Source organism: Salvia hispanica, chromosome 3 (assembly GCF_023119035.1).
Source record: "Salvia hispanica cultivar TCC Black 2014 chromosome 3, UniMelb_Shisp_WGS_1.0, whole genome shotgun sequence".
NCBI lineage: Eukaryota > Viridiplantae > Streptophyta > Magnoliopsida > Lamiales > Lamiaceae > Salvia > Salvia hispanica.
The window spans coordinates 29,322,150-29,337,303 of NC_062967.1; the positions used below are offsets into that span (position 1 = coordinate 29,322,150).

Sequence of the window (15,154 nt, forward strand, 5' to 3'; positions counted from 1 at the left end):
TATAAACGATTTAGGACCTAATAATCACCTGGTGGTGGTGTCTACAAGTAAATTAATAGCTAAAATAGTTACTCATTGGACATCATACCAGAAAAAAACAAAACTGCTGAAAATGAATAATTAAAATAACCATAGACAGAGAGAGAAATTGTTGAAGAATTAAATTCCTTTTCCTTGGTCCGTGGAAAGTATGTATTATGTGAAAAACTAAGACAAAAAAAACCTATCCAATCTCGTCTAACAACACAGTGAGTAAGAAGAGACGATGAATACTACTCGGTTGCTCGTGTTTCCGTGGAGCTACGACTGCAACTTGAAACCGGATGAAGAAGAATGAGGGAATAACAGAACCTAACTTGGTGCTACGACTCTTCAAGCAGTGGCGGAGACATGAGGGGCCATGTTCTTTGTGTTGTTGGCTATCCCAGGAGCTCGGTTGGAACGGACACCTCCGTAGCTATTGATGCTTTCACCCCTTTGATATCCATCGCGGTTAGCGGATCCTCCCCGGTTTCCACCCCTGCTGCCAAACTCACTCCTGCCGTTGAAATCACCCCTGTTATTGCCCCTACCGCCACCATAGCCTCCCCGTCCTATAACTCCCTCGTTTCTGAACCCAGATCCCCTTGCCGATTGGAACCTTCCCCTGTTACTTCCTGTGTCAGAGAAGGCAAACCGTCACAAAGATAAGCAATTATCAGATATGAATGATCATAATCATTCTACACGTTTGACATTGAACTAGCACCAGCTCGATGAAAGTACGAGATAAATACACATCTTCAACAGAAAGAAAGACAAGAGAGTAACTAGTAGTATCACATCACAATATCACATTAGGCAAAACATCAATAATCCACTTACCACGAGAATTCGTAGACCTCTTTTCCTCAACAACGGTTTGGCGTCCACCAATTGTTACTGGAGAAGCCTATGATGCAAAGATAGTATGATCAATGCAGAACAACAAAAATAACCGAAGAATCAGATTCAATTTGGAATGGTTAAAAGGCTGCAGCCAGATAGGAAATTTAATTTGAAAAATTAGCCAACACGATCTCAGTCCTCAGTACCCGAGACCTTCCTCTTTTCCTGATGTTCTCTGATATAAATAGGGGAGATTGGTGGGGTACATAGGATTAGAGTTTCGGGAGCAAGGATACAACAGGAATCATTGTCACTTATGTATATGCTACATGTGATCCCGAATCAAAGTTAACGATTGACCGTTTATCGTTGAACACCACTAACAAATTTAAATCAGATAGCTATTAACCCCTCAACCAAACTCATTTTTACATCCAAAAAGATACTTAGATGGAAAAACTATGTAACATTCAAACATTTTTGGTGTAAATATACCTCAATGGCCTTTTGCATGGAAGTTGCTTCCTCAAATTCCACAAAGCCAAAACAAAATCCTTGTTGCTGCAGCAAACATGCAATTACAAGTTTTGCAATTACAAGTTGTGTCCAATGGTGTAAATATAAGAAATACAGAGTAGTAAATAGCAATATACATTATTTATCCATCATCAGATAATAAAATTTACTAGTATATTAGAACATACTTTGTTGCTTCGAACTTGAATTCCATTATTTGTTATGTTCCCAAATTTGGTGAATATGTCACCAAGTAAAGCTTCGGTAGCATTCATGGGAAGGCCCTTAATGTATACGGAGAACCCATCAGCTGCATATATAAGAAAATCATGTAAGTTTGTAGATTCTGATACACCCGAAGATGCAAGGAATGCGGCCTAAAACATGTATTCACCCTCTTGGTTATGTTCGTGATCAAAAGAATCCAAATTGGATATTGGATTTTCAGGTGTTGAAATAGGATTAGGCTTCACTTGGTCCAAGCTCTTTGGTGGAGCTTTTCGGGCTGCTGCAGGAGGTCGCGAGAAAGTTGCAGCAGTTTCCTTGAGATGCATCACCTGAAATTATAAGCCGGAAGAGGTAAAAGAATGGCTAATAGGAAACATTAAAACTCTCATGTTATTCTTCTGCAAAATGGCAAGCAATGGGAAATAACAAGATTAAACAAGATGAATCAGGGTCAAATCACAAAAGATTATACAAGGTATGAAGATACAGTAAGAATTGCGAGCAACCAAAAAGGAAGGAAAACATCAGCTGATTTAATTCTTGGAACTGCTTATAGTCACACTTACAATAGAAGCATAAGACTTCTTTGGTGCTTTGTCAATTTTGGCAGGGGCCTCAACCACCGTCTGAGCATTACCCCATGCGTTATCAACCACCTCTGGCACAGGAACTTCCTCTTTTTCTTCTTCGGTAACTGGCACGTCCCCATTCTCCGGTGGGTTGTACACTTCTCCAGAAACAGCTTCTTCTACAGATTGCGTGCTCAGCTCAGAAACATGATTCTCTTGAACTGGGATGAGAACTACTGACAGAAAACAGGAAATATATAATCAGTCACAAACATGTTTAAAAAGACAAGCCGACAAAAAAATCTGAACAAGTGAATCACCTGGCTCATCAGGAACAGGCACCACAACACCAGGGACCGATACTGGAGTAACAGCGACATTATTCATATATCTGAACATGTCATTCAAAACAAAGTAGCCCTTGTCTTGTGGGGCAAGGAAGAAAGATTGCACAAAGTCGCTGACTTTGTTGTCTTTTCCTGTTACATAGCCAGTCACGAGAACGTGAACTCCACCATGAAACGATTCTTGTGAATCTACCGACTTAATCTCAAATACGAATTCCCCATAGTTGAGTGAAATGATTTTCTTGTTGATGTTCTGAATGGTCAAATCACATCATTAGCTAAAAACACTTTGAAAACCAACATTTTACAATCTCAACAAGACTATAGAAGCACTAGAAATTGATATGTTTGTCATTCAGAATAGTTTATACACCCAACCCAACTGTTTCCTACCATCAATTCAAAGAGAGAGATAGAGAAATATATTACTTCCATAGTGGTGGTGGTGCTCATGGAGCCATCCTCCTCAGGGCGACCAACAACACTAACATCCTGATAAAACTTGTGAACAAACTCTGGTGACTGATGCAGTATGTGATAATACTGCTTCACGAAGGCATTCCCGATCTACCGTACCAACAAAATCAATCAAAACTCCAATTACATGAATGGAAAATAAAAAGGTAAATCCTTATCACTGAACGGAAGAAAGTGAGAAGCGAACTCACAACTTCAGCGCTAACTAATTCCAAAGTCTCCGCCGCCGGTGCTGCCATCACTGATCGACAATCCAAAAAACTGCCTGCAAAATTCGCAAAGCGCATGAAAAAAAATTCAGCATTCCGCGCCAGTGAATAACACTAGAGTTTACGTCACGAATCGTCAGTGGCAATTAATTCGCGGTATTAATGGCACAGCGGGATGCAAATGACTGCAGCATTAATGATCTACCGATCGGATCGTACCTGGATGCGAAACGGATCCGAATCAAAGAGCGCGGAGAGAGAAACCGGACGTCGGTTGTTTCTCCGTCTACTTCTGAGAGTTATCCGCAGCTCCGGCGGCGGATTCTAGGGTTTAAGGGGGGGCGAATGCGGTGGAGGAATGGTGGATCTTGAAGGAGGTGGGGAATGCGGTTTTCTTTTAAGATTTCATGAATCTGTATCTTTATGTGAATAAATAAATACTATATAAATAGTGATAGTTTTAATTTATGGAAATAATAATCTCGTTTAATTTACGTAGCTTTATCACTTTCGTTTAATATATGTTGGATTAGATTTCATTTAATATGCTAGAATTAGAATTGGGATCGAAATTAAATATGAAAAATTATATTCTAATTCAATTTAAAATCATTCATATTCATATCATACAAATTACTGTAATTCATTTAGATTGGCTTGCAAGATTGTACATGCAACAATAAATTGACAAATTTCTCATGTCATTGCATTTAATCAAATCGACATATGATCTTATCATTTAATGTTCCAGTTTTAAAAAAAAGGAGAATGAGACGAGAAATGCTATCACGTTGAGTGAGACAAAGAAAATACTCCGTATTTAATTTATTATTGTAAATCAGTTTGGGGTACGACTCAAAGTAGCTCGACCGAATGGCATAGTTCGGATTCAAACTCATGGTCTTCCACCACAAGATCAACGTTACTGATATCTATCACATCAATATCTCGTGGTCTTTCAGTCATGAGATCGTCACTAATGCCACGAGATCTCGTGACTCCACCACTAGATCGAAGTTTCTGGTTTTTAAGTTTCTAACACACCAAACAAATCATGACATCAACCAAAGAAAATGCATCATAAAAGAAACATATTCATGATTGATATATAATCAGCTTTCAACCACTGCCCTTAACAGTGAACAAATATGAACAGCAACAGATGATATCTATACTAATTTTGAGACGAATAGATGCTTAAAATTTAAACAGAACGAGGGTAGTTTTTAGGTTAAATACGCCGGCATAATCTACGTGTAAGTTGTGATGAGCCTCAAAGCTTAACATTGAACTAGCTTAGCTGGTCTTTTAAGCATATAGGTTCATTCATAGACCAAAATTGCAGGCTTGGACGTACTCGTTTTCATAGTCAACATACTTGGTCCAGAGAGGCCGGAACTGGGTGATGGCTATGTCGAGCCATGGCTTCATGTTTCCATTAAAGTGTATGACTGCAGCATTGTTGATCTCATCCACGCTTATGCTGGGATTGTATCCGAGCCCCAAAACATGCCAAGATTTGTCAAGCGGCTTCGTGGTTGAGTAGTAAGTGATGAGACCTGGAGGCAACGTGCCTAGCTTCCACAATGTTCGATTTTCATTCTGCAAGAGATAACACAGGTATAAGTATGAGCAAATAACTAAGTTGCACAAAGAACAAACGATGTAACATGGTGTTTCTGAATGCGTATTCTCACCAGATTCTGCCAGTAATGGTATTCCTCAGTGCACTTCTCCCTCCTCCAAGCATCCAAGTCGAAGAAGTTCATACCATAAGCCCATGCGCATGCCTTGGGACTAAACTTGGCTTTAATCAGCGGGTGGGAGAAGTTCATATATTGGGCATATCGATGGAAAGATCCAAAACACGTCTCCACAGCACCATTCACCTTTCCGTCCATATCAATCTTCCAGAGGCCAGTTAAGTCTCTTTGAACGACTATGTCATCATCCAAGAATAAAATCTTGTGTAGCTTCGGGTACATTTCTGGCAAATAGAACCTTAGATGGTTCAGTATGGATAGATACTTCGGATTCCTGAACTTCATATTGGTTGTATCCTTTGTCGCATTCTCAAGCTTATTCTCAAAGTAGAACTGCTGTAATTTAGCGGACTCGAGCTGTTTTAACACTGGCACGTAAGAAGAGTTGAGAAATTTATAATCCTCCACAGCCTTCACCTCAATGTGGGCACCACTATAGTCCTTAATCTTAAACATCACCTGCATAGCCCCAAGATTCATTTTGTCCGTCACCACATGGAACACATGCTTCCATGGCTCCTTCGTGTTTTTCACAGCCGAGTTTACCACTACAGAAGCAGCAATCACGTTGTCAGAGAAAATAGCGTAATGATAAAGCTTTGGGTCTTCAAACTCTGGCTTAGGGGGGTTAGCCTCATCTGTATACTTCTCGTGATGAGCTATTCTCTCTTCCATCAATCTCAAAGCCAAGCAATGCAAGCTCTTGGGAATCGACTTGGCAGCAATCAAGCTTGAAAAAGCACCTTGCTTCTTAGCTTTTGTCAACTGTTCATTCAAAGCAAAGATGGTATCTTTCAACTTGTGAATCTTCAACTGATTATCAAATGATTCTTTTGCCTCCGCAATCACTTGCCTAGTCAGCTTGATCCGTTCCTTCACCTCCTTCTCAAATCTCCTCAACACCAATTCATCAATCGAATTTGCATCCGAACCAAACAAGGCTCGGTACACAGGTTTCGAGATCAGATCAGTATAATTCCGAGATAGATCAGCAAAAATCCTAACCACCTTCGAGTTTTCAAGCTTCAGCTTCCGTGCATAGGAGGCATAGGCTAATGCTAAAGATCTGTGATCATCTGCTTGTTTACGGATCTGATCCAACCTCGGCTTCAACGGATCTGATTTTAATGCCAAAATTGATCTCCGAAGAGATTCCGATTTCGATCCAAATGAACTAAAAGAAGAACCCTGGCAAAATGACTTAAAATTCAGTACATTCCAAACTAAAGTAACATCGAGCTGAATTACTTCATAAATCGAAGTCAAGCACTCGAATTTGAATTTAAACTTTAAACAATCATATCATAAGCTTGAAAGCTCAACAACAAAGGCAGCATTAATTGAGACAAAAACAACAAAAACAAGCAATTCAGCACAATCACAACAACTATAAATGCATCCAGTCATACAGAAATGGAACCTATAAAACCCTACAAATCAAAATCTAATGAAAAAAAAAACATCAAAATTAAAGGAGAAAAATAACAAACAGTAAAAATCAACAACACAAACACTCACGAATCCGAGATCGGCCGGCGACGAGGAGGTAGTGAGCATAAACGACGCCGTAAGGAGAAGCGAAACAGCGACGGTCACGAAACCGGCGAAGTATTTGAGTCGGAGCATTGAGCTTCGGAATGTGCGCCCGGAAGCCCGATCCGAAGTCGCATTCCGGTGGATCCGGCCCGAATTGGAGGCCATTGATTCTCTGCAACTCCGCGTGTGTGTGTGTTAGTGACAGTGAGTCGATGAGCTTTTTCAGATTTGGAGGAAAAATAGTTGAGTGGTTATTATATGGTGCGGCGGGGTTGATTGGAAGATCTGGAACTGCACGCTTTGGGAGTGTTGTACAGCGTTAAGGGTGTGAAATTTTTGTCCTTAATGTACAAGTTTTAATGCGGAGCAGGTGGGGCCCGGCGTGGAAAGAGAAAAGGCCGGCGATTTGTTGTCGGTGATATTCAAGTAGTTTAGATTTAGATTAATCATACCGCAAAGAGTGGATAACCTGATTTTGATTTACTTGATTGCTAGTAGTAGATTTTAAATTAAATATGAACCATATGTAATTAAAGTATCATATATCGAAATTAAAATTTGAACATAATTCATAAAATTATTGATTTATTCAAATTTGCAGTAAGTTATAATTTCAGTATTGATAAGATTTAATAGTATATTTATATGACTCTATCGGATATAAACTAAAACGATGTCATGTGATAGACAATGAAACCATGCCAAGAATACTAATTAGATGATTTTACTTTTTATTATTCTATTCTCACATTTTCTCCATCATCACATTCTCTTTTAACATAAATTTCCAACTAATGAAATTGTTTAGTTTAGTATAGTAAAATTTTGTTTCAGTATATGTAACGTTATTTTAGTTGGCGCCCAATAGTAACACTCAATTAATTTATCAAGTTATATATCGGTTGGAAATATAGTAGAGTATATTAATTGCAAAATCAAAATAAATAAATATTTGTGTAATTTACAAATCAATAAAAGTGATATGTATAACTAGAAATCGACTAAAATTCAGTAATAATTTACATACAAATACCACTTGTTAAATTATTATAAACAATTAAAATTAAATTACACAACACAAAATTTAAATTCATATAAATACAAGGCCAGCATCTGGTCAACAATGCGGCTCAAATATTCGGGCCCAATGGGCCGAAATATTAAACGATTTCGGCCCGTATAAGATATCTTCAGTCTCTTCGTTACCTTCGGTAGCTCATGAGCTGATTATCGCCGCCGTCAGCCACCGTCGACCACCGCCTCCCCCTCAGCTCAAATGGCTTCGGACGAAAAAAGCGCGGATCAAATCACACCAAATTCTCCATTATCTTCTTCTTCGAATTTGTCTTCATCGAATCCGGACCAGTGGAAGCAGCGCATTCTAATCCCCACTGTGCTCGCAGGTTTTTCTTTTTTTTTCTCTATCTTGCTTTCTGAATTGTTTTTCTGATGATCGTCGTCTGATTTAGAGAATTGTTTATGTGCAAAAACTAGGGATTGCTGGAGGATCTGTAGGATTGCTGTCAAAACACCGAAATAATCCCGGCGTTTCAGCGATTTCAGCTATATATGCTTCGAATTTCGCTATCGTCACCGGCTGTTACTGCGGTAAAGTTACTCTTTTGATATTGATAGCTTTTAATGATCGAATTTGATATTCATAGTTTCACCATAGCACATTTGATTATGTTGATTTTAGATGGATCGTGTAGCTTTTCCATTTCCACTTATGCTATTGTTCATTGTATTTGGTAATCACAAATTTATGATCAAACATATTGCGCTGTGGATTTTCTTCCATCTTTATTGATTTGAGGAAGTAAATCTGATCATTATTATGTTGAAGAAAAAGTCAATCTTTATTTCACTGTATATAGGTAAAGATTAATCGGATAACACTTATGTTTGGATCATAACATCACAATGTCTATATTGCGATAATCATATATTTAGTTGATTACCATGGAGCTCTCTTTTTCTATAGATTGATATGCATGTCTAGTTGGCAGAAAAGCCTGATGTTTTCTCCGGTAGGCTACAAATCGAACGGCCAATGCAAGTACTCTTCATGTAGTTGTTCTTTTTCTTTGCTTTTTTGCTCTTATGCACATTGTGTTGTTACCAGTCACTAGTTCTTTTATGTTAGATTAAATCTTTCATATCTTTCGTGGATTGGGTAATTGAATGGCTGGTAAACAGCTGGACGATAGAATGGTATTGAAATATTGCACTCTTCTGCTTTTTGTTTGTATTGATGCACAAATAGACTTCTCTACACTTAGTTTCTATGCAGTCAGAAACCTCATTACCATTCTGAAATAGTAGTATATCAAAGAGAATGATAGTAATTGCAATACATATCTATACCTTTTTTCTTCGTTCCTATGGGGTGTGGGGTGTGGGGTGTGGGGTGTGAACTGCAAGATATATATTGACCTCCCGGAGTTACAGGTGCGCGAGAATTTGTCAGGGTGAGTAGAGAAGGTAAACCAGACGACTTGCTAAATTCAGCTATTGGAGGGTTTGGTAGCGGAGCTATTCTTGGTCGTCTTCAAGGTCAGGGTTCCGAGCCATTTCTATCTGCATAAGCAAATGTGTTGATGTTTCTTGCATTCTGATTCGGGTTTTGTTTCATTTTTTGTCTTACAATGGTATCTCAGCTGGCCCAGTTGGCGCTGTTCGTTACTCTGTGATGTTTGCTGTTATTGGGACAGCAGTTGATTATGCTACTTCTAAGATTATGCCTGCCATTTACAAGCTCAAAGAGAAGGACGACTGGCTTGTACTGCCCGAGTGGTCACCAATCAAGATACTAGACGAAGAGGCTCTCGCTGCAAAACGTGCTCGGGAAGAAAAAATATACAGAAGTGTCCATAATCTGAAAAAAGAAGAATCTTGATACATCTGTGTTGTAACTCTGTGTGGCATGTACTAAATTTTTGCTTTTGCTTTTGCTGGATGGATACTTTTCATGCCTCAGCTGCATACATCACTGCACTTCCACTTGACACCTATCGTAATGATAAACGGCTCGTCTCGCCGTGACCTTCTCTTGAATTTAGGTTTGAGTAAAAGTGTATGAAATAATAAACTGAGTCAAAAGTGGTGATTTTATTTGACAATCAAACCTCTTCAGATTCAATCTTCAAATATCCACATCATACATAACATATTTGCTGCTCAGACAAAATTTACACAATCAGATGTTCGAAACTAACTAGGAACGAATAAAATTTCATAAAAGTAAAGTAATCATCCTTGTTAACATGTTCCATTGCTCATGATGCTTAGAGCCCTCTCAGGAGAGCAGTGACACGAGCGAGACAAACTCCTGGGCAACGCGCCCCTTTGATCTAGTGTTGATCACGAAGTGCTCAGGATACTTCCTCAACAACATGAGCATTCCATGCCATGGTTTTCCATTGGCTTCCGGGGTCAAAACATCCTCGGATGTCAGGTACTTCCTTACGCGACTGTGATGCCAGATATTGCCGAATTGCTCCACCAACTGCGTGAACCAAATTATTTTCAGACCAAGATGACGCATGAATCTAGACATTCTTAATAGGAAAACAATGTAAAATACAAGTTTTGGTGGGGGAATAGTCACTATAATGATTACTCCATATCAGAACTCAACAGCTTAGATGAGTGGAGATGGTAAGCTTACTACAAATGCCCATTTACTATACAAGGGGGAGAAACATAGAGAAGTTAATCCCAAAACGAAAGTAACACGAGTATCACATATCGAAATCTTGGCCAAAGATATCACATAGAAACATGATTCTTGATATTGCCAATTGGTCATCTTTGCAAGTACTAACAAAGTTGGAAGGCAATAGTCACCAACAAGATTTATTCAAATTTTCTTTTACCTCTGTGTGAAGTTTCTCCATCGGCATCCAATCCCCAGGACCACATAGATCAGACAGAACCGTTGCGACTGATGACACGACATCCTTCTCCTCCAGCTGAAGGAGCTGCTGGTTATCTGATTCCCTGTCGATTCGTGGTCTTCCACCACCCTTTTTATCTGAAATAAAATGTGTATGCTCTTAGATAGTAAAGAAACATTGCATCTCTGCCTCAGTAGATAGATAGACCATATCAATTTAATAAGTTAACCTTTATTACAAGAACACGAGTTTATCAGTGTAAACTTCCCTAACTTAGACATTTAAACCGATGCTTAACTACAATAGGTGATAATTTGAAGACTAATCATAAACAAAATCTATCAACTGTTTCAGCAAATTCCAGTACTAAATGAACTTCATATATTGAACGATTTTTACCTGATTGCCCTGACCCCCCTGCTTTCCCACCGGAGCCGTAACTGTAACCGCCGGCATCAATGCCGGCGTCGATCCGCCTCATCCGTTTACCTCCAGACGAGCCCTCCTCCCCTCCAGCTCCGCCATCCTCCTCATTATACTCATCCTCATAATACTCCCCTCTTCCTCTACCCTTCTTCCCAAGCCCTACCCCGCCACCGGAGGGCGGCGGCATCCCCAAATTATGCTGCGCCGCCGGTGGGGCCCCAATCGGAAAATTAGCCGTGTGGTGGCGGGGTCCGATCGGGCCGCCGAGAATGCTCCTGACCGGAAGCAGGAAGTAGAACTCTTTATCGCCGATTTGCAGAAGATCTTGGGAATCGAGCTTCACCGGCGGGTTGCCGGGGAGGTGGAGGACGCCTTCGACGAAGCATCCGTTTTTTCCGAGCACCTCGAGGGCGAAGCGGCGGCGCTGGAAGTCGTAGAAGATGCGGGCGTGGTGGCGGCTGATGTTCATCCCGCCGCCGAGGGAGGAGAGGTCGACGTCCACAGACGATTTCTTCGAATTGCGGCCGAGGATAATCGAGTAGGTCTGCATGTAGTACTCGAAATCCTCGCCTTGCAGCTTCGCGAAGCCGGCCTCCACGTCGCTGCTGCTCATCGCTGCGGAATTAGGGTTCCGATCGTTGGAATTGGGGGATTAATTTGGAGGCAGCTTCTTTTTCCTTTTTCTTTTTGTACTACTCCATAATATTGAAGGTTTTTCCTTTTGTAAAATATTTAGTTTTTTTCTTCTTTTGGTAGATTTTTAAAATTGGATTTTTTGCTTCTTGAAAGTGGAATCTCACCATATGTACCGAAATGTCTGATTGGTAGCACATTCAACTAATATTTTCCGGCATTTTGAGCGCACCAAATAAAATGATGTATTATACGATCTTTAACACCTTAAGGTATTTCAATCCTCAGCGATCTAATCCTGATTAATTTAACCTTTATTTGCATTATCTCAAGTCAACCACCTTATCATTGACGTGTTGTCAGCGTCACTCATCATGCCCCGATTGACTTGAAGAGCACAGACGGCGGTGAGTTACACCGGATCCTCGACGGTAATGCTGGGGCAATCCAACTACGAATCGGCGAGTCGTGAAGGATTAAATGACCTAATTATGTTATTATACCGATGGATATCATAATTCTATTCGGTTGGCCCGATACAAGCATCTCAGCGCGATAATTGGTTGGGCGTGACCAATCTTTTAAACACGGCATTTCATATTGCGTGATTCTCATCTTAACGTAGGATTTTTTTTTTTCCAATTTTGAAAATCTTTTTTTCCATAATCTAAAAATAATTGAAGGAAAAATAATTGAGATTGTAATCATTGTTTCAACTACCCCCTCGGAAAATGATGAAAAGTTCTCCATTTTCTACAGATCTATCAGAAGGTAATAAATCCAATTTCCCTAAAAAAGTTACCCATTTTCCAGCCTCCGTGCATCGATCATATCGAAGAACACTACAATAAAGAACACAAACACGCGCACTAAAATAATGCCCAAATTTTAGATTTTTTGTGGCAATCAATTCCTTGCGAGAATCCAGATAAATCCCCAATTGCTCGAGCCACCGCCAATGTTGCTGAGGGGAGGGGCTTTCTCGGCATGCAATGCCGCCGCAGCCGCCGATAACACCGCCAATTGCAGATTTCCCGGCGTGATTCGCGCGCCGTGCTCAGCTCGCCCGCGGAGGGCGGCCTCACTGCGGGTGGCGGCGGTGGCCACGGGCGAGACAAAGAGCAAGGCGCAGGAGACGAGCCTAGCCGACCGCCTGCGGCTCGGCAGCTTGACCGAAGACGGCTTGTCGTATAAGGAGAAGTTCATAGTGCGGTGTTATGAGGTCGGGATTAACAAAACCGCCACCGTTGAAACCATAGCCAATCTATTGCAGGTGCTTCGCTAAAAAATTAGCTGGTTTTAGTATTATTTTTTTTTACTTGAATGGGTGTATTTGATCTGCAATTTTAGCTGATTTGGTGGAAGATTGCACATTTGGTGAGGATTGAGGTGTGTTGAGCGTTAATGTGGGTGTTTCTTTTGAGCAAGATTGCATCTTTTGTGGTCTTTTTGGTGTTTGGTTTATAATTTGGCCTAATTCTTGTTTGTCCTTTTTTTTAAATATGATTCATATTTGGGTTAATAAACGTTGATATAATTTAAACTAATTTCTCGAAATATTCATGCTTTGTTGTATAGATTAGAATTTGGAAAATTGTAATTGGTTGAGAAGATTTACTTGGTTTTTTGAGAATATGTTTTCATACAATCGTTTCTCTTGTCCATTGAACTATGGTGAATGTTTTGTTTACTGCAAATTTCTCTGTGTATAACTTGATTCATGAATCTGTCTTTGTTTTCTTTTTGTTTCATGACTTTGTTTGAATCGCGGTATACATTTGGAGTGGAATAAACTGATGTTATAGTATATTGTTCTCGCATCTTTTGTTGCCTGAATCTTGTGCGCATCTTTTCATCGAGGCTAAATCGAACTATCTCCAACCTAGTACTTATTTTTGCGTTCTAATCGAGCAGGAGGTTGGTTGCAACCATGCTCAGTATGTTGGGTTCTCGACTGATGGATTTGCAACTACGCTTACTATGAGAAAATATCATCTCATATGGGTGACTGCTCGTATGCACATTGAGATCTACAAATACCCTGCCTGGTAGTGTAATTTGAGAATTTTAACTGTTGCCTAGTAATTGCAAATTGGTTGCTAATGCTCTTATCTGTGCTTTCACAATATTCATAATGAAACAGGAGTGATGTGGTTGAGATCGAGACATGGTGCCAAAGTGAAGGAAGGATAGGCACAAGACGTGATTGGATTCTCAAAGATTATACTACTGGTGAAGTCATTGGACGGGCAACTAGGTGCGTTGATTTTTTTTTTCCAAATTTGGTGATCAATGTGGGAACTTACTCTGAAACTTGGCTCGTCTTTAACTTTAATATTTCGTACTAATCACTTGGAAACCTCTATCTAATGATATGGTGGAACCTAATTCTGTTCTTAGCACTTGTTTCTTGCGGTGGTTGTACCTCTAGTTCGTGACACGCGACTAGCACTTTCATGATTTCAACAGTAATTGATGAGCCTTTTATCATCTTTACCTGTTTTGTTGCAGCAAGTGGGTGATGATGAACCAAGATACCAGGCGGCTGCAGAAAGTCACTGATGAAGTGCGTGACGAATATCTAGTTTATTGCCCCAAAACGCTTAGGTGAAGTCTTTCTTTCTGATTTACTCCTTCACTTGGTAGTTATGCCTTAAGTTGCTCCAAAGTTCTGTGTATTATCTTTCAAGGATGTTGGTATACTGAATTTCTAGGCTGCTCCCGAAAATCTTTCGTGTTATCTTGCATGAACAGCACGTGCAACTAACTATCATATGTCTGTTAATTTGTTTGATGGCAGACTAGCTTTTCCAGAAGAGAATAATGCTAGCTTGAAGAAAATAGCTAAACTCGATGACCCTGCTGATCATTACAAAGTCGGGCTTGTGGTAAGATCCTTGGGTTTTGCCAGATAATTCGAACTTTGTTTCCTTTTATCTGAAATAATGGGTGCGCCACTGTTTTCGCAGCCTAGACGAGCTGATCTTGACATGAACCAGCATGTAAACAATGTCACCTACATTGGATGGGTTCTAGAGGTTGGTTAGTTAGTTAGTTAAATTTAGTATATTTCCTTCATTGTATGTTCTTGGAAATGGCTGTTTCTTGTTTGGAAATTAGTTATTTTATTCTGAATTGTGATTTTTCCCCCAACAGAGCATGCCTCAAGAGATCATCGACAGTCATGAGCTGCAGACTATAACGTTGGATTACAGGCGCGAATGCCAGCACGATGATGTAGTCGACTCCCTCACCAGCCCTGAGCCAGCCATAGACGACAGCACAGTTCCAGGGCTTCAGGGAACCAACGGCTCTCTGGCTGCTGCAAGAGATGAGAACGACCGCCTTCAGTTTCTGCATCTCCTGAGATTGTCGAAAGAAGGTTCTGAGATCAACCGGGGGCGCACTGAGTGGCGGAAGAAACCCGCAAAGAGATGAGCATGTTTCGCCTCCCCTTCTACTCATCCCCAGAGGTAATATTATGAAGTTCCCCGTTGGTTGTTCGTTCCTTCTATTGCCAGTAGGCATCTTGTAACTCTATGCTTTTCGTTATCTCCGATGATTTTGTATGAAGTTTTTTAGTCTTTGTTGATCGAGATGATTGAATTCTAGTATGTTTCTTGTGAGAACGTCGAACATTTGCCGAAATTTCAGTTCTTATGTTCTTTTTTATGATTGATGTTT

At 40.1% G+C, this 15,154-nt stretch overlaps 5 protein-coding genes across 6 annotated transcripts; 2 read left to right on the forward strand and 3 right to left on the reverse strand.

The window, feature by feature from the left end:
* Nucleotides 1–107: 107 nt before the first annotated feature.
* On the reverse strand, nt 108–3,653 carry LOC125211823 (nuclear transport factor 2-like). Of its 2 annotated transcripts, none has more exons than XM_048111761.1 (10): nt 3,433–3,653; nt 3,196–3,269; nt 2,957–3,094; nt 2,501–2,780; nt 2,178–2,416; nt 1,778–1,940; nt 1,572–1,693; nt 1,363–1,428; nt 865–931; nt 108–656 (listed from the first exon to the last, which is right to left on the reverse strand). In XM_048111761.1, exons 2-10 carry the CDS (start codon nt 3,241–3,243, stop codon nt 373–375), a joined length of 1,407 nt encoding a protein of 468 aa, XP_047967718.1. In that variant the 5' UTR covers nt 3,244–3,269; nt 3,433–3,653; the 3' UTR covers nt 108–372. The 2 variants fall into 2 exon arrangements, with proteins under 2 accessions (XP_047967718.1, XP_047967719.1); XM_048111762.1 differs by having other exon boundaries at nt 2,178–2,413; nt 3,433–3,648.
* A 634-nt stretch (nt 3,654–4,287) lies between these two features.
* LOC125211822 (galacturonosyltransferase 8-like) lies at nt 4,288–6,734 on the reverse strand. Its single transcript, XM_048111760.1, has 3 exons — nt 6,495–6,734; nt 4,911–6,164; nt 4,288–4,815 (listed from the first exon to the last, which is right to left on the reverse strand). The coding sequence occupies exons 1-3, from the start codon at nt 6,675–6,677 to the stop codon at nt 4,540–4,542; spliced, it is 1,713 nt and encodes a 570-aa protein (XP_047967717.1). The 5' UTR covers nt 6,678–6,734; the 3' UTR covers nt 4,288–4,539.
* Nucleotides 6,735–7,647: 913 nt separating this feature from the next.
* LOC125214358 lies at nt 7,648–9,491 on the forward strand. Its single transcript, XM_048115355.1, has 4 exons — nt 7,648–7,915; nt 8,007–8,120; nt 8,964–9,068; nt 9,173–9,491. Exons 1-4 carry the CDS (start codon nt 7,789–7,791, stop codon nt 9,409–9,411), a joined length of 585 nt encoding a protein of 194 aa, XP_047971312.1. The 5' UTR covers nt 7,648–7,788; the 3' UTR covers nt 9,412–9,491.
* Nucleotides 9,492–9,604: 113 nt separating this feature from the next.
* On the reverse strand, nt 9,605–11,563 carry LOC125214357 (FHA domain-containing protein FHA2-like). Its single transcript, XM_048115354.1, has 3 exons — nt 10,811–11,563; nt 10,391–10,548; nt 9,605–10,020 (listed from the first exon to the last, which is right to left on the reverse strand). Exons 1-3 carry the CDS (start codon nt 11,448–11,450, stop codon nt 9,811–9,813), a joined length of 1,008 nt encoding a protein of 335 aa, XP_047971311.1. The 5' UTR covers nt 11,451–11,563; the 3' UTR covers nt 9,605–9,810.
* A 706-nt stretch (nt 11,564–12,269) lies between these two features.
* On the forward strand, nt 12,270–15,142 carry LOC125214159 (oleoyl-acyl carrier protein thioesterase, chloroplastic-like). Its single transcript, XM_048115061.1, has 7 exons — nt 12,270–12,743; nt 13,385–13,518; nt 13,614–13,727; nt 13,982–14,077; nt 14,271–14,358; nt 14,440–14,508; nt 14,627–15,142. The coding sequence occupies exons 1-7, from the start codon at nt 12,429–12,431 to the stop codon at nt 14,906–14,908; spliced, it is 1,098 nt and encodes a 365-aa protein (XP_047971018.1). The 5' UTR covers nt 12,270–12,428; the 3' UTR covers nt 14,909–15,142.
* Nucleotides 15,143–15,154: the final 12 nt, after the last annotated feature.

What these genes read in the sequence shown, in the direction of transcription:
- LOC125211823 (XM_048111761.1), bottom strand. Translation starts at nt 3,243, where the DNA reads ATGGCAGCACCGGCGGCGGAGACTTTGGAATTAGTTAGCGCTGAAGTT. An exon ending in CCATGCAAAAGGCCATTGAG is followed by an intron (nt 932 to 1,362) that starts GTATATTTACAC and finishes TTTGCATCATAG; the next exon opens with GCTTCTCCAGTAACAATTGG. An exon ending in GAGGTCTACGAATTCTCGTG is followed by an intron (nt 657 to 864) that starts GTAAGTGGATTA and finishes TCTCTGACACAG; the next exon opens with GAAGTAACAGGGGAAGGTTC.
- LOC125211822 (XM_048111760.1), bottom strand. Translation starts at nt 6,677, where the DNA reads ATGGCCTCCAATTCGGGCCGGATCCACCGGAATGCGACTTCGGATCGG. An exon ending in CGCCGGCCGATCTCGGATTC is followed by an intron (nt 6,165 to 6,494) that starts GTGAGTGTTTGT and finishes TCATTTTGCCAG; the next exon opens with GGTTCTTCTTTTAGTTCATT. An exon ending in ACCATTACTGGCAGAATCTG is followed by an intron (nt 4,816 to 4,910) that starts GTGAGAATACGC and finishes TATCTCTTGCAG; the next exon opens with AATGAAAATCGAACATTGTG.
- LOC125214358 (XM_048115355.1), top strand. Translation starts at nt 7,789, where the DNA reads ATGGCTTCGGACGAAAAAAGCGCGGATCAAATCACACCAAATTCTCCA. An exon ending in AATCCCCACTGTGCTCGCAG is followed by an intron (nt 7,916 to 8,006) that starts GTTTTTCTTTTT and finishes TGCAAAAACTAG; the next exon opens with GGATTGCTGGAGGATCTGTA. An exon ending in TATTCTTGGTCGTCTTCAAG is followed by an intron (nt 9,069 to 9,172) that starts GTCAGGGTTCCG and finishes ATGGTATCTCAG; the next exon opens with CTGGCCCAGTTGGCGCTGTT.
- LOC125214357 (XM_048115354.1), bottom strand. Translation starts at nt 11,450, where the DNA reads ATGAGCAGCAGCGACGTGGAGGCCGGCTTCGCGAAGCTGCAAGGCGAG. An exon ending in AGGGGGGTCAGGGCAATCAG is followed by an intron (nt 10,549 to 10,810) that starts GTAAAAATCGTT and finishes ATTTTATTTCAG; the next exon opens with ATAAAAAGGGTGGTGGAAGA. An exon ending in TGGAGAAACTTCACACAGAG is followed by an intron (nt 10,021 to 10,390) that starts GTAAAAGAAAAT and finishes TGGTTCACGCAG; the next exon opens with TTGGTGGAGCAATTCGGCAA.
- LOC125214159 (XM_048115061.1), top strand. Translation starts at nt 12,429, where the DNA reads ATGTTGCTGAGGGGAGGGGCTTTCTCGGCATGCAATGCCGCCGCAGCC. An exon ending in ATCTACAAATACCCTGCCTG is followed by an intron (nt 13,519 to 13,613) that starts GTAGTGTAATTT and finishes ATAATGAAACAG; the next exon opens with GAGTGATGTGGTTGAGATCG. An exon ending in ACATTGGATGGGTTCTAGAG is followed by an intron (nt 14,509 to 14,626) that starts GTTGGTTAGTTA and finishes TTCCCCCAACAG; the next exon opens with AGCATGCCTCAAGAGATCAT.